This window comes from Mustelus asterias, chromosome 18 (assembly GCF_964213995.1).
Source record: "Mustelus asterias chromosome 18, sMusAst1.hap1.1, whole genome shotgun sequence".
In the NCBI taxonomy this organism is placed as follows: domain Eukaryota; kingdom Metazoa; phylum Chordata; class Chondrichthyes; order Carcharhiniformes; family Triakidae; genus Mustelus; species Mustelus asterias.
This window is the reverse complement of record NC_135818.1, coordinates 70,356,627-70,378,187: the sequence shown is the minus strand read 5'-3', so window position 1 is coordinate 70,378,187 and position 21,561 is coordinate 70,356,627. Positions and strand designations below refer to the sequence as shown.

Sequence of the window (21,561 nt, the reverse complement as noted above, 5' to 3'; positions counted from 1 at the left end):
TACGGAATAAAAGTAATCGAGAGTGACTTCTGAGAAGGTTAGTTCAAATAAGGGAGGATGAAAAGGTAAAACAGTAAATCAGAGGCATGTTTACCTTATGCAGTGAACTGTTTTGAGACCACAGCCCATAGCAGCAAGCTGTGTCCACTCCCAACAAGTTTGTGCCTGGAGAAAACCTGTTTAAGAAGCCAATCATCTCTATTTATCCTAAATCTTAAGCAACCCCAAACAATGTAGGGATGGGGGTAGGGCCTGGGTGGGATTGTGGTCGGTGCAGACTCGATGGGCCGAATGGCCTCTTTCTGTACTGTAGGGTTTCTATGATTCTATGAATATAGGTGCCTGGTGTGATAACTATGGGATGTTGTTGAGGGAGTTTTAGTTCTGAAAGTTAGGGAACTAGACTTGTTTGGAACTGGATAAATTTAAAGATACAATGTATAGCCATTAATGTAGTTAAGTGCATTTCTAGTTCACTTGTGCATGTTTTATTGTTTAATTAACATCTATTCTGTTTAAAGTCATCGCAACATCTGGGGCAACCTGCAATAGTCTTCACATCTTTCTTTACATTGTACCAAATTGCAAAGTACAGTTGAGAGCAGGCTTTCCAAGCTTCGCTTCTGGGATTTAGAACACCCTAGCATTTAACATCAGTTGTGCTTTTAACAATGACTCCATAATGTTGTGTTACAATGCTACGTTTTTCAAATGACATTAACTAAAACAAGTGTCCCACTGCTAATTGTTGTTCCTCAGTGCAAACTCTGACAATATAACACTTCTGCTCTTGAACGCTTCTGTGAATCATTCATCACTTTTGACACTTTCAAAGCATTTGACAGCACACTTCCGAACAAGTTACCCTCTTGCAGCTTCCCGTCAGAGGGTTGTTCATGGCTACTTTATTTCCTCTTAACCATTGTATGTGATGACTCAATCTTTGGATCTTTCTATAATGCCACGGGTGTGAGGTCTCTCTTCGTGTTTTCTTTCTTCACATGAATGTTGACGTCTGCTCATCATCTAAACCTGTCCAGATTTTCATAGAATCCCTACAATACAGAAGGAGGCCATTTGGCCCAAGGAGTCCGTACCGACCGCAATCCCACCCAGGCTCTATTGCCGTAACCCTCATTTACCCTGCTAATCCCCTGACACTAGCGTCAATTTAGAATGGCCAATCAACCTAACCCGCACATCTTTGGACTATGGGAGAAAACCGGAGCACCCAGAGGGAACCCACACAGACACGGGGAGAAAGTGCAAACTCCACACAGTCAGTAACCCGAGGCCAGAATTGAACCTGGGTCCCTGGCGCTGTGGGACAGAAAGTACTCCACAGGTCTGACAGCATCAGTGGTAAGAGAAACAGTGTTAACATCTGGTATTGGTGGTCACTCATTAGAGTTCTGTTGAAACTCTGCTTCTCATTGAATCCCCACACTTTGATCTTCTCAGTGTTCTTTGGGGCAATGAAAATCTTTCAAATCTTCATGTCACCAGTATTTCATTTTTATTGTTCATTCATTCATGTTGTGTGTATCTCGATAGGAAGTCAGCATTTATCATCCATCCCTAATTGCCCTTCGAATAGTGGTGGTTAGCCGCCGCCTTAAATTGCTGCAATCTGTGTGGTGGAGGTACGCGCCACAGTACTGTTCGGTAACAAGTTACAATAATTTGTCCCAGCAGTGATAAACAGCAATATATTTTCGAGGCAGGCTGGTATGTGACTTGAAGAGGAATTTGGTACCCGTACTGATCTTGTCTTTTTAGGCGGTAGTGGATTGCATGTTGGTAAGGTGCTATCAAAGAAGCCTTGCTGTTTTGCTGCTGTATATTCTGCAGATAGCATGCAATGCAACTGCATTACACCAGAGGTGGAAGGAGTGAATATTTAAGGTGGTAGATGATCAATTGAGGTACCAATCAATCAGACTGCTTTATCTTGGATGGAGTCACACCTCTTGAGTATTGTTTGAGCTGCACTCATCCAGACAAATGCCTTGCAAGGATTCTACGTCTTGTAGGTGAGGAAAAGGTTTAGAAGAGTCAGGGGGTGAGTGGCTCACTACAAAGTATCCAGCTTCTGAACTATTCTTGTAGCCATTGTATTTATATGATTGGTCCAGTTGATTTGTTGGTCAGTGGTGACCATAAGGATGCTGATAGTGACAATATCATTGATTTATGGTGATAAAATTCTCTCTTGTTGGGGATGATTATTGCCTGGTTATTGCTGCGTGCCAGCTTAGGGTTTCTGGCGGAATCCAAATTGAGAAGGTTATTGGTAAGTTAAGTGCACTGTCGACAATGCTTTCATCACTTCGCTGATGAATGAGACTGATGAGGTGGTAATTGACCAGAACACACCTGGACAATTTTCTACTTTGTAGGGTAGGTGCCAATGTTACAGTTTTACTGGGACGACTTGGCTGGAGATTCCGCTTGTTCTGGAACATGTCTTCAGCACAACACTTGGGTTGCTATCAAGGCCCATAGCCTTCGTTGTAATACAGCTCCCTCCTTGGAGTACTTTTGATCTAGCAACTCTCCTGGCCATGCAATCTTCCCTAATCTGAAACGGAGAACCCATGTCTTCAGAGTTAAAAGGGACCCGGTGCCAAATGTACCCATTTCCTCCTTACCATCTCTCAGTTTACTATCAAAACAAAGACTGTAAAAGTCTTGAAACCCGCTGTTGTATCTGTGAAAACTCTTTCTAAAACCTCCCTGTACTACTGCAAAATACAGTGAAAAACTTGTCTAATTAAGTCACACCACACTTGTCCCTGGCTTCCGGGATATGTCCATTTTAAATTTCTTTTGTTGCATCGGCTATTTCACAATTATGCCACCCCTTGTCTCCTATTTTTCCTTCCTCCTATAACCGTCGGCTTTTTAGGGTCCCAGATCTTGCGTAATCACTTATTCCCCAATTTACTACGAGTTTTCCTCCTCTATCAGTGATGGTGTCCTGTCTTTGCTCCTGACTACAAAAGAAATCACAGTTAGCACAACGTTAACTGGCCATGATGCTATTTTGCCGTACATTTATTAAGATCTACAGAGGATATCCTGTTTGATTAGATTATGCAGAATTATTCTACAAGCATTTAATACAATTCAATTAAACATTCAAAATGTTTTCTACATTTGCCCCCAGTGCACATTATCTAAAACGCAATAAACACTTTGACAAGTATAGTTTTATAATCGAATTAGATATTTTCCAGGTTAAAATCTGTGAATACAAACCACAGGCTACAGCAAAAGGTTAGCTGACAACAGAGGGGAGATCTTTGTCCTTTTTGCAGTGAACTGGTATACATGTGGTTCAGGTTCTGTCAATTTTTAGGGTGGTTGTTTCTTGTATTTTCTGATTTAGTCCAGTGATTTTTGTCTTTATCTGTTGCAAAGGTGCTGCGCCAGTCTCTGGATAAAGTTGGTTTAAAGAATGTTGGTATTATTGCAGCTGATGGAAATTGGGGGATCGCAAATGATATGTTAGTTGATCCATACCTAAATGGTGCAGTTGAAATTATAGGGTAAGTTTATTGGGGCTAACTTGCATAATCTTGCATTTTTCATATAATCCATGGTCCATTTTAATATCAAACTGTACAGGATACAAGTTAAAACCTATTTGGATTGACTGCATATGGGATATCTCATTTCATTTTTAATATTATACAGACTGGTTTGTTTTAATATTCCTTTTGTGATCCTGTTCTATCCAAATGGTAAAAATGTTCCTACTTTCCCTTTTTTGGTGAATGGGAAAGGATTTTTAAAAAATACAAATCATGCATCAAAAATGGAAAACCAGATTAAATATTCATGGTTTCATTTTTAAATTGATTTTTTTCTACCTAACTCCATGATGTATACAAAACCAAAGGTTGGCCTCAAAGAACAAAGAAAATTACAGCACAGGAACAGGCCCTTCGGCCCTCCAAGCCTGCACCGACCATGCTGCCCGACTTAACTAAAACCCCCTACCCTTCCGGGGACCATATCCCTCTATTCCCATCATATTTATGTACTTGTCAAGACGCCCCTTAAAAGTCACTACCGTATCCACTTCCACTACCTCCCCCGGCAACGAGTTCCAGGCACCCACTACTCTCTGTGTAAAACATATGCCTCGTACAGCTCCTTTAAACCTTGCCCCTCGCACTTTAAACCTATGCCCCTAGTAATTGACTCTTCCACCCTGGGAAAAAGCTTCTGACGATCCACTCTGTCCATGCCTCTCATAATCTTGTAGACTTCTATCAGGTCTCCCTTCGACCACCGTCAGTCCAGTGAGAACAAACCAAGTTTCTCCAACCTCTCCTCATAGCTAATGCCCTCCATACCTGGCAACATCCTGGTAAATCTTTTCTGTACCCTCTCCAAAGCCTCCACATCCTTCTGGTAGTGTGGCAACCAGAATTGAACACTATATTCCACGTGCGGCCTAACTAAGGTTCTATAAAGCTGCAACATGACTTGCCAATTTTTAAACTCAATACCCCGGCCGATGAAGGCAAGCATGCCATATGTCTTCTTGACTACCTTCTCCACTTGCATTGCCACTTTCAGTGACCTGTGTACCTGTACACCCAGATCCCTTTGCCTATCAATACTCTTAAGGGTTCTGCCATTTACTGTATATTTCCTATCTGTATTAGACCTTCCAAAATGCATTACCTCACATTTGTCCGGATTAAACTCCATCTGCCATCTCTCCGCCCAAGTCTACAACTGATCTATATCCTCTGATGGTCCTCATCGCTATCCGCAAATCCACCAACCTTTGTGTCGTCCGCAAACTTACTAATCAATCCAGTTACATTTTCCTCCAAATCATTTATATATATATTACAAACAGCAAAGGTCCCAGCATTGATCCCTGAGGAACGCCACTTGTCACAGCCCTCCATTCAGAAACGCACCCTTCCACTGTTACCCTCTGTCTTCTTTGACTGAGCCAGTTTTGTATCCACCTTGCCAGCTCACCTCTGCTCCCATGCGAATTCACCTTCTGCACTGGTCTGCCATGAGGGACCTTGTGAAAGGTCTTACTGAAGTCCATGTAGACAACATCCACTGCCCTACCCTCATCAATCATCTTCGTCACTTCCTTGAAAAACTCGATCAAGTTCGTGAGACATGACCTCCCCTTCACAAAACCATGTTGTCTCTCACTAATACGTCCACTTATTTCCACGTGGGAATAAATCCTGTCTCGAAGAATCCTCTCCAATAATTTCCCTACCAATGATGTAAGGCTCACCGGCCTGTAATTCCTGGATTATTCTTACTACCCTTCTTAAACGAAGGAACAACATTGGCTATTCTCCAATCCTCTAGGACCTCCCCTGTAGCCAGTGAACTCGTAATGCTCCCCAGATCGGCGAAGGTTTCTGACATGGATGTAAATCTATTGCCTTTTTAACAGTCTTTCTCCAAGTCTATCAAAAACTAGAACACAAGAAATACAAGCAGGAGTAGGCCACAAGGCCCTTAAAGCCTGCCCCGCCATTCAATACGATCATGGCTGATCTATGCTGTCTTCAGCTTTTTTTTCTGTGCCACTTCCCCATAGCCCTCTATTCTTTGATCTATCAAATGTTTATCCATCCCTGCTTTAGATACTTCTAATGATTCAGCCTCCACTACCCTTAGGGGCACAGAATTCCAGAGATTCACCACCTTCTGCGAGAAGAAATTTCTACACACCACTGCTTTAAATGACCGGCTCTTTTAACTATGTAGCTGTGCAGCTATGTCCTCTTGTTCAAGACTCTCCCAATCGTGAAAGCATCTCACCATCTATCCTATCAAGCCCCCTCAGTATCTTATATGTTGCAATAAGGTCACCCCTCACTCTTCTAAACTCCAAGGAATACAGACCCAGACTATTTTGTCTCTCTTGATAGGACAGCCCTCTCATCCCAGGAGTTAGCCTGGTGAATCTCCTTTGGATTGCCTCCTTTTTAAGATAAGGGGACAAAAACTGTATGCAATATTCAAGATGAGGCCACACCAATAACCTGTACAATTACAACAAAACCTCCCTATTTTTAAGCTCCAACTCCTCTGCAATAAAGGCCAAAATGCCATTTTCCTTCTTAACTACTTGTCTAACTTTTTGTGCTTTGTAATTGGTTAAAATCTGCAAAGAGAAACCTCATAACCTATTTGAAAACTCAATTTTGGTAGAGCCGCAAGAAATTACTAGATTGTATTATTCACTTGAAACCAAAACCAGCAAAAATGTAGTACCTGGACTCATTGTGTCAAAATTATTGGGGGAAATCTTACCAAAAAATTCCAAGTCCCGAACAAGTGTGAAAATGGGAGAGTTTCAGATCCATTTTTTCAGTGAGGCCACTTTTGCATAATCTGTTTCCTGCCAGTGGGGGGAGGGGGCAAGGCATAAGGTCACCAGAAAGCCAGAAGCTCAGAATAGAGGGTGCAATTGCACATGCACAGATCTCCCTGATCTGTGTAATAGAATGGAGAGATCTGTTAGTTACCTTCAACCCTTGGATATCACATGCTGCCCCCCCCATCCCCCATCCCTACCGTCTAATCCCAGTTGGAGAGTGCAAGGCTTCCCCATACTCGCCTCCCCTCAGACCCTGCCCCCCCAGGACCCCACCCCCTTGGTAGTGCCAGCGTGTTCGGTGGTCTCAAACTGAAACCTCAATAGGTGCTGACACCGCAGTTGAAGTAGATACACAGAGACTGGTTGGTTCTGTAGGTGATTGTCAGAAATCTTCCAACAGGGACAGGCTTTGAAGAGTAGTCTGTGGTTCTGCTTGGAGTTCTGCGTCTTGGGGCAGGGTGAGGTGATAAATGGTAGACTTAAATGGTGAGGCCCAACAGGTCATGTTCAAACTGTCCAAAAGGCCAGAGGCTTGGGTGATGTGATATGGCCCATTAATGGAGCTTAACCTTCAAATTCTGTGCTTCTGGTCAGGATTCTGTTGTTCCTCCTCAGGAGAGAATCTATGTATTAGTATTTTATATATTAGTATTTCTTCTGATCTAACAAGTTGGATCTCTCGCTTTTATGATAGTTCAGGCTGTGGAGCCAATTCATTGGCACTTCCTCTGCTTTTTAAATTATTTTCTCTCAAGTTACCTTCTTGAGTTCGCCACCTACCTCCCAAATTTGAATGGTAAAAATAGTAACCAGAAGTTTATAAATCAGCAAAAATTTGACTTTAGAGAAAAGACTCCAAATAAAGATTATCTCAATCTCATCTGAATCCCCTACAAGGAGCCTGTACAATGAGATGCAAGATTATACTTGGTTAAGAGGAGAATTCTTTTGTTCATGTCACTCCTGGTGATAGCTTCCTGAACAAAGGGCCACTACTGGGGTCATGAGTCTTGTAGCAGCCATCTTTTTTTTGGTTCAGCAGTTGGTCCATTTAAAAAAGTGGCAAAAGAATAAAGTTCTGCATTTCTTTTCACGTCATAGGGACCCAACAAGATAATGGATGCATTCTTCATACTTGCTCAGGGTGACCTGATTCCTGCCCCGCTATTATTGTTTGGGTTCTCGCTCAGAGACTTGGGGCGGGATTTTCCAGCCCCGCTTGCCCCAAAACCAGAAAATCCCGTCCGAGGTCAACAGACCTTTGCATGTCCGTGTCCCGCCTGCTACAATTCCCATGGTGAAAGGGACGGTAAAATTCCACTCTTAGGCTGGAATTTTACCGCCCCACCCGCCACGGGAATTGGAGCAGGCGAGGGGTGGGCAATTCGGGGGAGGGGGGGGATTTTACAGTTTCGGGACAAGCGAGGCGGTAAAATCCCACCCTTTGTGTGTGGACTTGTGTTTTAGGTAAATCCTCAAACAATAGCAAGTGTGAATTCCACACATAGTATTCGGCTTAATATGTCCATCCCAAGGCAAAGCTCTCACCTAGTGTAATTTAATTAGGAACTTTCTGGAAAAGACAGCCTTTGTTAAAGTCGCAAAGGTCACCTGACCCTTGGTGGCCATTTTAACAATTCATCAGTATCTATTTTAAATAAAAGACAGTTCCTGAAATGTCTCAGTAAACACTGTCCATATTTATACTTATGAATAGGGCATACCTTCACTGGGCATGACATATACATAAGAAAAAAAATTGTCTGTAGGGGATTCAGATGAGATTGAGATCATCTTTATTTGGAGTCTTTTCTCTAAAGTCAAATTTTTGCTGATTTATAAACTTCTGGGTTACTATTTTTACTATTCAAATGTGGGGGATAGGTGTAGAACTCAAGAAGGTAACTTGAGAGAAAATAATTTTAAAATATTTTTAATTTTAACATCACAACTCAGGAAAACAAGCAGAATGCTAATGAGTATGCTGTCAACTTGCAATTATTTACAGTTCAAAGAAAATACTTGTGGATCACATTGCTGATCCATGTGTAATCCGGATAAGGTTCTAATGATCACAAAGTACTGTTGTGTTGTCTCAATAATTAAATATTTCAGTAGTATTTTGCAGTGGGCCATTCACCTTGTTGACCATTACATTTCCAGCATTGTAAAGCAAATATTTTAAAAGTTTGATTAAAATGGGACGTTGTTTGTGCTTAAATCTAATTCTGCAATCTGTCCTCTGAATTAAATACAGTCATTGTTGTATGTAGCAAATCTGTTTTGTTAATAACAGGTTACAGTCATTTTCAACACTCATTATTGCCCTGACATCACAAACTCAATGCTTGCATGTCTCCCGATCTGATTTTTGTTTCGAAAAACAAGCACCAATATTTGAAATAAAAATGTAAAATAATAAATGAAAGAACTGCTTTCAACTAATTTCTACCAAAAATACCAAATTTGTTTGGGAGCGAATTAGTGAAAACTGATTTATTTATAGAGTCATAGAGGTTTACAGAATGGAAACAGGCCCTTCGGCCCAACTTGTCCATGCCACCCTTTTTTAAACCCCTAAGCTAATCCCAATTGCCCGCATTTGGCCCATATTCTCTATTCCCATCTTACCCATGTAACTGTCTAAATGCATTTTAAAAGACAAAATTGTACCCACCTCTACTACTACCTCTGGCAGCTTGTTCCAGGCACACACCACCCTCTGTGTGAAACAATTGCCCCTCTGGACACTTTTGTATCTCTCCTCTCTCAACTTAAACCTATGCTCTCTTGTTTTAGACTCCCCTACCTTTGGAAAAAGATATTGAAAATGCGGGCAATTGGGACTAGCTTAGGGGTTTAACAAAAAAAGGGGTGGCATGGACAAGTTGGGCCGAAGAGCCTGTTTCCATGTTGTAAACCTCTATGAAACTATAAATAAATCAGTTTTCACTAATTCACTCCCAAACAAATCTGGTATTTTTGGTAGAAATTGGTTAAAAGCAGTTCTTACATTTTTTCACTTTTTCATTGATATAGTTGACCAGTTGATTGAAGTGCTGACTCTGTGATTGGTAAATGCAAATATGACTGCTGTTAAAACTGAATTAGAATAAAATTAGGCAACTGAAACTTTAGAAATACTAGGCTTTTTTGCAGTACAAAATACTGTTCTGCACATAATCATCTGATATCACAATTTAATACCTCCACCTATTTCTCATGATCTTTAGGTGGTTGTTGGCGGTGTGCTACAGGGGGCCATTGATTGCAGGCCAGGAGAGCCACAAGTGCATCACTCCAGCTAACCAAGCTTACCTCCACTAACTGGGCTTGTTGCAGCTCTGCTGTCCGGCTGCTTTTCCAGCTGAAACGTAATTTTGCTGGCTGCAACCAGGCGACCTGTGGAAAGTATTTAAAATTGCCCCCCGCCATTAATTCGATTGTGTCTATAGAGAACCCGTACAACAGGATTTCCTGGCTGCAAATCCTCCCTTCCTATCTGACAGTTGTTATGAGGGCCGTTGAGGCTCTTGTTGGAAAGTATTTCTACGGATGCTGACTTGTCCAATGGCTGTTTCTTGGTACGGGAACCGCAATAATGAGCACCAGCAGGTTATTAACTCACTAGTATCACATCTGATCCTTGTATCTATTCTTGCTATCCTGTCAAGTGTGAGCATTTCCATGATGGCTAGCTTTTGATGAGGAACAATTTTCCACACTCAACTGAGGAATGTTAAGGTCCATAGTTCACCCGGCTGAGATTGCTTAACTAAGCGCAAGCAAGGATTGAACCAAGAATCTTTCTCATTTATATGGCTCAGCGATTTGCTGGATAATGCCATTAAGTTATTACGTATAACTTCACGTTAATATGTATATATTGTAACATAAATATAACTGTTCCCATGAGTTTGCAGTAGCACTTCTGCCTGCATCATCTTATTGGAAAATGTAAGAAAAGAACGTTGAGTTTAATGAATGGAAATGGCTGCAAGCAACCTTTATTCTCTCTACAGGTTTTATTCAATATTTCAATGAGTTGGAATTTGCAATAGAGCGATGACAGTGAAACTGCCATCATTACTGTATAAAACTGACAGCAGATTTGGCATTTGCACATGTGCAGTTAAATGTGGAAGTCGGGAAGCTGCCAATAGTGTTGTCCTGCTCCTCTTCCGGGTGTTCTGTTGCAGTCTTTACAAGTTTAGCCAGCACACAATCACTGAAGTTCTCAGAACCTGAGCATTCTACGCGTGCTTCCCACTATAAAAGCTGTTGAAAATGTTCATCCTCATTGAATGAGGTGTAGATGAGTTTTTAACGTTATAGTTAGTCATAATTAACATTGTACAACCTCTCTGGCCCTGAGCAACTATTTTTACAGTTGTGGAGAATTTCCTCCCACAGTCCAAAGATGTGCGGGTTAGGTTGATTGGCCGTGCTAAAAATTGCCCCTTAGAGTCCTGAGATGCGTAGGTTAGAGGGATTAGCAGGTAAATATGTAGGGATATGGGGGTAGGGCCTGGGTGGGATTGTGGTCGGTGCAGACTCGATGGGCCGAATGGCCTCCTTCTGCACTGTAGGGTTTCTATGATTTCTATGAATAATTGAAAGTTCTATTATTCTTTAACTATTTCTAAGCTTTTTGATCTTGCAGTTTTTTAATGCCTTGTGTATGTCCCAATAATTCTGCTACCTGTAAAACGATTAAGAATGAGTTATAAATATGTGCTTTTTGACTTCCTGGTTTGCTGTTGGTGAGAATCCTTCAATCTGATTGGCTGATGCCTGCTTTGATGATTTCATCCTTGTAGGATGCCACAGATCTCCTACAGATGGTATCAGTTTCAAAATCCCACTGGATGAATGTGAAATTCAATACTCCAGAGCCCGCTAAATACTTGTGGGCAACTTTTTTGAGGTTGCCATAGAATTAAATCAGAATTAAATATTCTGGATTAATATTCCTAAATGAGAATAGTTGTGGTTCCTGGCAACCTTGCATTTTTTTTTATTTGGTAGGATGTTGGCCAGCATTTGTTGCCAATTCCTAATTGTCCTTGAGATGGGCAGCTTACTATGCCATTTCAAAGGGCAGTTAAGAGTCAACCATACCCCTGTGGGTCAGGAGTCACTTGCAGGCCAGACTAGGTAAGGACAACAGGTTGCCTTCCCTAAAAGTCATTTGTGAACCAGGTAGTTTTTACGACAATCAGCGATAGTTCATGATCACTATTATTGAGATTAGGGAGGCACAGTGGCACATAGGTTACAGTGCCTCACAGTGCCAGGGCCTGGGTTCAATTCCAGTCTCGGGTGACTGACTGGAGTTTGCACGTTCTCCCCGTGTCTGCATGGGTTTCCTCCAGGTGCTTCGGCTTCCTCCCACAGTCCAAAGATGTGCAGGTTAGGTTGATTAGCAATGCTAAATTGCCGCTTAGTGTCAGGGTAAATTTGTCAGATTACGAGGTTAGGGCCTGGGTGGGATTGTTGTCATAGAATCCCGACAGTGCAGAAGGAGGCCATTCGGCCCATTGAGTCTGCACCAACAACAATCCCACCCAGGCCCTATCCCCATAACCCTATACATTTATCCCGCTAATCCCTCTCATCTACGCATCCCGGGACACTAAGGAGCAATTTAGCATGGCCAATCGACCTAACCTGCATGTCTTTGGACTGTGGGAGGAAACCGGAGCACCCGGAGAAAACCCACGCAGACAGGGGGAGAACGTGCAAACTCCATACAGACTGTAACCCAAGCCGGGAATCGAACCCAGGTCCCTGGAGCTGTGAGGTGGCACTGCTAACCATTGTGTCACCGCACTGCCCTTGTCTGTGCAGGCTTGATGGGCTGAATGGCCTCCTTCTGTACTGTAGGGATTCCATGATTCAATGATTGTAGTTTTTAATTCCACATTTTATTAATCAATTTGAACTCTTGTTCCCCAGAACATTAGTCTGGGTTTCTAGATTACAACTCCAATGACATTACCACCAAGCCACCGTCTTCCTTGCAAATAACTAGATACATGAAACTTTGTGGCCCACATTTTTTAAAAAATGTAGAGTTGGGCCCAATTTACGGAGGTTTTAGATTTGTCTACTTAGCAATTTTTAAAAATAAGAGGGAGTACTTCATACTGTGTGCAGTATTGGTCCCCTTATTTGCGGAAGGATATATTGGCCTTGGAGGGAGTGCAGAGAAGGTTCACTAGGTTGATACCAGAGATGAGGGGTGTTGACTATGAGGAGAGACTGAGCAGATTGGGTTTGTATTCGTTGGAATTTAGAAGGCTGAGGGGGGATCTTATAGAGACCTATCAGATAATTTGGAGTACTGTGAGAAATTTTGGGCCCCACACCTCAGGAAGGACATACTGGCACTGGAGCGGGTCCAGCGGAGATTCACACGGATGATCCCAGGAATGGTAGGCCTGACATACGATGAACGTCTGAGGATCGTGGGATTATATTCATTGGAGTTTAGGAGGTTGAGGGGAGATCTGATAGAAACTTACAAGATAATGAACGGCTTAGATAGGATGGACGTAGGGAAGTTGTTTCCATTAACGGGAGACTAGGACGCGGGGGCACAGCCTTAGAATAAAAGGGAGTCACTTTAGAACAGAGATGAGGAGAAATTTCTTCAGCCAGAGAGTGGTGGGTCTGTGGAATTCATTGCCACAGAGGGCTGTGGAGGCCGAGACGTTGAGCGTCTTCAAGACAGAAATTGATAAATTCTTGATTTCTCGAGGAATTAAGGGCTATGGGGAGAGAGCGGGTAAATGGAGTTGAAATCAACCATGATTGAATGGTGGAGTGGACTCGATGGGCCGAATGGCCTTACTTCCGCTCCTATGTCTTATGGTCTAATGAAGGGGCTGGATAGGGTAGAGATAGAGAGATTCTTTCCACTTAGAAAGGAAACTAGAACTAGAGGGCACAGCCTCAAAATAAAGGGGGGTCAGTTTAGGACAGAGTTGAGGAGGAACTTCTTCTCTCAGAGGGTGGTGAATCTCTGGAATTCTCTGCCCACTGAAATTGTGGAGGCTACCTCGTTGAATATGTTTAAATCACGGATAGATGGATTGCTGATTGGTAAGGGAATTAGGGGTTATAGGGATCAGGCGGGTAAGTGGAACTGATCCACTTCAGATCGGCCATGATCTTATTGAATGGCGGGGCAGGCTCAAGGGGCTAGATGGCCTACTCCTGCTCCTATTTCTTATGTTCTTATGTTCATAATAAGATGTAATGTTCTTTCTTTAACCTGCTTAGTGGCATTCCAGGTTTCGTGTTCACTTCTAAATTATTTCAGTTATTATTATGGTAAATACTGGGACTATGAACTGCCATTAATGTTTTCCCCCCTGTCCTATGACTAATTTTCAGTGACAGCTTGTCAAAGGTACTGCATTTAGATTTATTCCTCAGTAATTAAACATTTTTGACTTGGCAAGCAGTTTTGATTCAAAAGTTGCCCCTTTTCATGTTCTAGCTGTTGTGACAAAAGTTGGCAGATTTGTAAAGTATCAGCTTGTGAATCCAGCTTAATAGTTTGAGGTTTGTGTTAAACACCAACCAAGTTTAAAAACTTTCAGTTTTAATTGATCTAGTCGCTTGCAGTACAAAACTTGAGTATGGCTAAAAAAGAGACATGCTGTCAAAACCTTCTGCCTTACCCTCATCAGGAAAGATGCAAGAATGCCAAATTTCAAGAGAAAAGGGTGCTGATTGGTTGGCAGGTTGGCTGTGATTGTTTGAGGCATTGCTGTTTTGGATGCACCAGGGAGCTTTCTCTCTCTCTCTCCTCCTCCTCTTCCCCCCCCCCCCCCCTTGTTCTTGTTTATTCATAAAAGATGCACTGTCCAGATATATTCCTTTTTCCTGCAGAGAACAGGTCACTGCATATGGATATATGTACCTTCTAGCAAGCATAATAATAAGTCAGCTACATTATGAGCCCGACTGATCATCATAAATTGACAGTGCAATTCTTAGCACATCAGGGATGGTTTGTGCTAAGAACTACACCAAAAACAAATTTAAGTCAGTCAAGTTCACAACATAGCTCACTTACGCCTGCTAGAAGTTACAAATATTCATATGTAGGAAAAAGGAATAAGTCCAGACATTAAAAAAAGCCCAGGGGAACAACGGCTCCCTGGTGCATTCATCATGACAATGTCTTGACCAATCAGAGCCAACTTGCCAACCAATCAGCACCCCTATTCTCATGCAGTATAAATTGTTGTTGACTTTGAAATGTGGCATTCTTGTGTCTGCCCTGATGAGTGTAAGACAAAAAGCTTTGACAACATGTCTTTTTTTTTTCAACTATAATTGATCTGTTATCTCTTGTGCTGATGTGTTCTGCATTCTGTAGTTTGAAAACATGCCTGTCCTTGGGCTGTTTGTACTGTTCCATTTATGCACCTACTTGCAGTTTTGCTTGAAATTAGAAGGGTGAAAATAAGCTGTCGGTGCAGGGACTTATACAGGGAGTGTAATCAATTTGAAAAGGAACACTGCACCTTCACACTACTTCTATAGTTATTCAAAAAGCCACGTTTCAAAAACAAGGATGTTGCTTTCAGTGAATCCAAAATCTCCAGACACCTTCTAATTGGAATTTCTGTCTTAGAAACTTGTTTTCTTCACCCCTGACTGCATGACACCAGACTAGCTAAAATGCTAACATTTTCTATGACTTTCTCTGTCTTTTTCTGCCAAGCTGCTGAGATACACCATGGACAAAATGGGTCTAGAGCAGGTGAAAATCATAGCCAGCGATAATCTTTGGGAACCAATATCTTGGTCTGTGCTTCAGGATACTGAACTATATGATGTGGTCAACATTATAGGGTAGGCATTTATGTGCTCCGTTCTCACATGGTGTTAAAAATCAATCGGATTACAATGTTAATGCAATACTACTTTGGGAAAGAAAAAAAAATATGGTTAGTGTTTTCACCCTTGGATGGTTCCTATCTTGATTAAAAATCATTCGGATTACAATGTTAATGCAATACTACTTTGGGGAAGAAAAGAAATATGGTTAGGGCTTTCACTCTTGTGTGGTCCCTATCTTATATTGGAATTTGGGCATTATTTTCCATAAAATGGCAAAGGGGGCAATTTTCTGGCCCCGTTCGATGCAGGCACAAGTCCTGTTGTGGCCGGAAACTCTCGCGAAACAGCCATAATGGGATTTGTGCCAAGCAGATCTCAGAATGAGATTCTCCCCAACCCTGCCAGCGATGTCACTATTCAGTTAAATATATTTAAATATTTAAATCCAGCATAACACCGTATCTGTCCGCCTGCTGGCATGATGTAACAAGGGTGGAAATCACTACTGGTCTCCAAAAGTGAAGATCTTCCTAGTGCAAATCCCGTTATGGCCCTCTCACAAGAGTTAGCGGCCATAACGGGATTTGTGTCCGTGGCAAACGGAATTGGAAAATCGACCCCATGACATTTGAATTATCCCACATCTGTCCAGCTGCGGAGGCATCTGAAGTCCTACTATACATCATCTTTTGGCTGGGTTATACATATTGGTCAACAACTGAAATGGGAAGAAATGAAAACAGGATGATAAGTGACCTGGTCAATGTTTTGTCCTTAATGTAGTAAAACCAACCCAAATTGTATGTTGATCCATACTTACTCAATTCTTCTATGTAAGATACTGGTTTGCTTGAGTTTTGGATTAACGCCTTAAAGTTTTTCTAGATTTTCATGTTTCTCTGTTAAAGTCCAGCTCTTGGGTTGCAATTGATGGGATCGGACATGATTTCCATCGCACATTATTATTGTCCTTAGTTTTTTTAATAGTTTGTGTTTCCCAAATTCTTAAAATAAATTAGAAAATTTAATTTTTTGTTTTTTAACAGATGAAGAATGGAATTCAAACTTTTGGGTTCATTGTGAATGTTTCTTTTTCTATCTTAGGGCCCACTATCCTGGAACGCTTTCAAGCATTAATGCTAAGAAGACTCAGAAGAAGCTATGGTCATCTGAAGATTACAGTACTGTTAATAATAAAGTTGGAGGAGGCTGCTGGGCTCGAATACTTAACCAGAATTATATCAATGGCAATATGACTGCGTAAGTACTAAATATGGATGAGGTTAATAGAAATCCAAATAGACATCAGTATTCTAAAACAAACTTGTTCTTGCGGCGTGAAAGATGCTGATAAGGCTGCAGCTATTGTTCATCCTTCGCTGCTTTGTGGGCGTGACCATGGAGTATTGCCTCTTGAATTATTGCAGTTCTTGGGAATGATGGTGCATCCACAATCCACAGGGAGACCCAAGAGTTTGACCCAATGACAATCAAGGAACGGCAATATATGTCCAGATCTGCCTGACATGGCATTTGGGAGGGAACTTAGAGCTGTTGTGTTTCCACGGCATTCATTGTCCTGTCCCAAACTAGTGGCAGGGGTTGCAAAGAGGAAGGTGATATCAAAATAATCAGTGCATGCCATAGTTCATATAAATTTCAGTCAGTGTGTGCCAGGTTTGCTGAAGTGGATACTGCATACAGTGGCAGAGACACCAAATCAGCATACTGCTTTTTCCATATTTTTAAGTTGCCTGAGTTGAGCAGTTTTCAACTTGAGTTTTTCTAGAGTTTTCGTGTTTCTCTTAAAGTTTAACTCTCAATTTGCAGTTGATGGGATACCTGCTATGCAATCTATGATGTTGCTTATATGCGGACTAAAAGCAGATATGGCCATATCTCATGAGGTTAACGTTTATTCGGTGTTGATAATGGTGGTAATCTGGCTCTGATGGTGATAAATTCATTCTCCAATGCATTGCTTTTCCTCTGCTAGTACTATTGCATGGAACTTAGTGGCAAGTTACTATAAAGAGCTACCATTTGGCCGGGATGGACTGATGACTGCAGCTGAACCATGGAGCGGGCATTATGAAGTGCAGTCGCCTATTTGGATTACAGGTAAATAAATATTCATTCAGATTGAAACTTGGTGGGGTCCAAGAATTGTACATCGACATACTCCACCTAGTCACAGAATTGTTGCAGCACAGAAGGAGGCCATTCAGCCTGTTGATTCTGTGCTGCCTCTCTGCAGGAGAAATTTACCCGGGGCCAGCACCCCCCCACCCATCTTCTCCCCATAAGTGAATTAACATATTTCAGTTCATATATTCTGCAAAATTTGTAGCAACGTATTTCCTAAGTTTTCAACTCATTTTTTACAAGAAGTCGAATACATTTTCATTTCTTGTTACTTGTACATAGCTTAAATGCTGGTGCTTATTAGCTGGTTGAACATCATAGAATCCCCACAGTGCAGAAGGAGGCCATTTGGCCAGTCGAGCCTGCACCGACAACAATCCCACCCAGGTCCCATCCCTGCAAACCCACCCCTTTACCCTGCTCGTTCCCCTGACCCTAAGGGGCACATTTGCATGGTCAGTCACCATACCTCACACATCTTTGGAGTGAGGGAGGAAACTGGAGCACCCGGAGGAAACCCATGCAGACATGGGGAGAACATACAAACTCCACACAAACGGTGACCCAAGCTGGGAATCGAATCCAGATCCCTGGCGCTGTGAGGCAGCAGTGGTAACCACTGTGCCACCATGTCGCCTACTGAGATACCATGCCACCCACGTGCTTTATTATCTAACTTGCTTGAGAAACATTTGGACTTGGGGAAATTGTTAAATGAGATGTTACTAACTACTTTTGTTCAGATTTTAACTCCTAAAATCTGGTTATGTAAATTATACTGTTAGAACTTTGTCATCAAAGGGGAGGAAAACTGATGTTGTGCAAACATTTACACAGCTCTCAGAGCTTCTAGTGGCATGTAGGAGATCTAGTAATAATGGAGTAGTTAAGCCTGTGCTATAGCTCCTCAGTATACCCAATAATGGAACCACAGGGTAAACGATCTGGCAAACAACAAACGTTAATTGTACCTCTTCATCAGCTACGTAGTATTCACAGCAGAGAAACGGGACATTTTATCCATTGGGTCAGTGTTTATGCTCTACATAAGCTTCATTCTACTCTTTTTATCTAACCCAATCAACATACTTTCTTCCTTGTGTTTACCTAGTTTACCCTTAAATATGGCAATGCTATAACTCAAATTACTGTATATTTTGAATGTGTCAGTGTCTTCCTTCTTTATCCTGACATGGTATATGAAAGATTGGTGAATGTTGGTGTCTCTGTGCCCTGTTTGAGAGCAGATTTCCACTCCATCTGACGAAGGAGCAGCGCTCCAAAAGTTAGTGGCGTTTGCTACCAAATAAACCTGTTGGACTTTAACCTGGTGCTGTTAGACTCCTTAATATGAAAGATTAGCAGAGGCTGCCAAGATGCTTGAATATACAAATTGGAGCTTTTTTTTTGTAAATTTTTTTATAGTTTGGAAATGTAAGCCTGATGCACAATCCCTGGTCACGAGCAAAATACAAAGTCTCAAAGGTTTAAAAAAAAATGTTCAAAATACAGAGTAGGCCCATCAGCATCTGGAAGAATGGTAAAGATAATGGCCTTTAACCTTTCCAGGCTTCATCCCACAGATACCAGATACTCCCTGCCTCCCCCACCCCCTCCCAAGGGTGGCATGGTGGCACAGTGGTTAAGGGCGGTACAGTGGTTAGCACTGCTATCTCACAGCTCTAGGGACCTGAGTTCGATTCCCAGCTTGGGTCACTGTCTGTGTGGAGTTTGCACATTCTCCCCATGTCTGCGTGGATTTCCTCCGGGTGCTCCAGTTTCCTCCCACAATCCAAAGATGTACGAGTTAAGTTGATTGGCAATGCTAAATTGCCCTTAGTGTCTCAAGATGCGTAGGTTGAAGGGATTAGCGGGGTAAATATGTTGGGTTTATGGGGATAGGGCCTGGGTGGGATTGTCAGTGCAGGATCGATGGGCTAATTGGCCTCTTTCTGCACGATAGGGATTCTATGATTCTACGTTACCCAAGTAAGGATTGCCTGGCAATTGCCCAGGAAGTTTAAACATTGGATGGTTCCGGCTGGTTTACCAGGCTAGGTGCCCAAGAGAAGTTAGAACTCCATTTCGAACTCCTGGTAACTATAGTAGTGACTGCCTTCCCCTCCCCAACACTGACCACTACACAGTTTTTGCCCAGCCTGAGTCAGGAGATCAGCTGAGAAAGGAGAAGCTGGATTCCCAAGTCGGAAACTAGGCACGGAATGGCAATTCAACTCTGATTGCTAGTCCACAGAAGTTCAAGTCCATTGTTTCGGGATGAAACTCCAGCCCGATCGACACTTAGGAGATATAATTACTTCACGAAATGGGCAACATACTCCATGCTGACACCACCTTCCTATGTCAACATTAACCCATTACAGGACTCATGACTTTAACTCTGAACTGTCTCCTATTGTCTCTTCTCTATTCATTCTATATTATCAGAATATGTATATATATCCTAATTAATGTTACACAACTTAAGTTACATAGGCTTGATTTTCCCATGTCCTTTCATGTGTGCAGTTTGGCTGGCAGTCTGAACTTGAGCCTATCATGTCAATTTCCACATTATATTGTCCTCTATCTTTTTGATTCTGTTCTATCTGCCTCTCCTAGATCCTCCTCATGTCTCCTTTCATTTTTCTCCTCTAAGGTTCTTAGAGAACCAACATAATATAAAGAGTGAAGTTCTAAAAGGGGTGCAGGAGCAGAGGGTCTTGGGTATATAGGTACATAACTCATTGGAGTGGCACAGCAGGTTGAGACTGCAGTTAATAAAGCATACAGCTTCTTAAATAGCCCCATCTTACTCTCAAGTACCTTCTTGCCCAGCAGATCAGCTTGGGGACTGATCTCATCAATCTCCTCCCTGTCCAACTCTCCATTCCCAGTACTGATCCTGTGGACTCTGCCAGTGGTTCAGCTCGCGCTGCCCCTCTCCCCATCTCCCTCTAGAATGCCATTCATTCGAGAACAAGGTCCTTGCCATCGGCGAATACACTGAATTATTAAATTTAGTTTGAGTGATTGCGTCAACATCATGGCTTTGATGGAAGCCTGGCTGAGGGATGACTGAAGACTGGCTACATCTTTATCACTTGCTTCATCCAGACTGTCACCATGGTGTAGCTTTTATAACCAAATGGCCTGTCCCCTTTTGCATCTGGTGTTGTTCTTTCTGAAGCCAGCTGGTGTAGTGGGAAACCAGATGCCAATCTTTTACCTAAAACTAGATTTATTAACAGTGCAACGTGACAAATGTCTGCCTCCTCTCTAACCAACACCCAGGGCCCGATTTTACCATCAAGTTGAGCCCATTTTCGGGTGCAAAAACCTTGGTAAAGTCGGGCGTGAGGCGAGTAGCGTGATCCGCACCCGTCTCCGTGCCGGTTCCCCCCTTACCAAGGCCTGAAAATGGCCGCGATCAGGACGGCCATTTAAATGCATTTGTATGCATTTAAATTGACTCAATGGGCTGCACGCCCAACCTTACCGCACTTCCCCCTTTACCACCGCGTTCGCCCATCCGGATTCAGCGCGAAACAGACATGCTCTACAAAAGTCCGATTCGGGCGCTCCAGTCAGTGAAGAGGTAAGTGCCGAGTGTCCGATGGCTCTCTGCTTGAGATCGGTGGGGGGGGGTGGGGGGATTCCGACAGCGCTCTGCTTGAGATCAGTGGGGTGGGGAGGGGGGTCCACTGCCAATCTGCCTGTGATCATTGAGGGGAAAAGGGGGGGTCTGCTGCCACTCTGCCTGAGATCGGGAAGGGGCCCACGATCGGTCTGGGTGGCGGAGGGGGTGGAGGGATAAAGGGGTCAGTAATGTTGTGAGATTGGGGCAATGTCTGTGGGGGCCGGGGGAGGCATTATCTGGGCCCGGGAGCGATGTGGCAGGGGAGCCGCATTCTTATCATTTTTTTCGTCTGTGCATGCGTAGTTGGGGCCACCAATCGGAGCTGCAGGGTTTTGGGTACGTTAAGCTCTGCCCACAGGCTTGTGCAGGGCGATTCGGAATCACTGATATTTTTGCAGGCAGAGTGCGTATGGGGGCGCCTCAGAACGGATCTAAAAGTCGGATCTGAAACACTCCCAGTTTTTAGTCTGCCCAGCACATAGAATCAAAATGGTAAAATAGAGCCCTCGGTGTCCCAGACGTCTCTCTTTTT

The 21,561-nt window shown here is 42.7% G+C and overlaps 1 protein-coding gene across 2 annotated transcripts in view; it reads left to right on the top strand.

Annotated features, from left to right (window-relative positions):
- Positions 1-21,561, top strand: part of LOC144507271 (galactocerebrosidase-like) — a 60,313-nt gene that overhangs the window by 15,592 nt on the left and 23,160 nt on the right. Inside the window, exons 7-9 of one of the 2 annotated variants that reach the window (XM_078234291.1) lie at positions 15,126-15,256; positions 16,349-16,504; positions 17,241-17,365. In XM_078234291.1, the coding sequence (XP_078090417.1) occupies positions 15,126-15,256; positions 16,349-16,504; positions 17,241-17,365 (412 nt within the window). Of the gene's footprint in view, positions 1-3,423; positions 3,552-15,125; positions 15,257-16,348; positions 16,505-17,240; positions 17,366-21,561 lie in introns of both variants that reach the window. The other variant, XM_078234292.1, reaches the window with a different exon arrangement.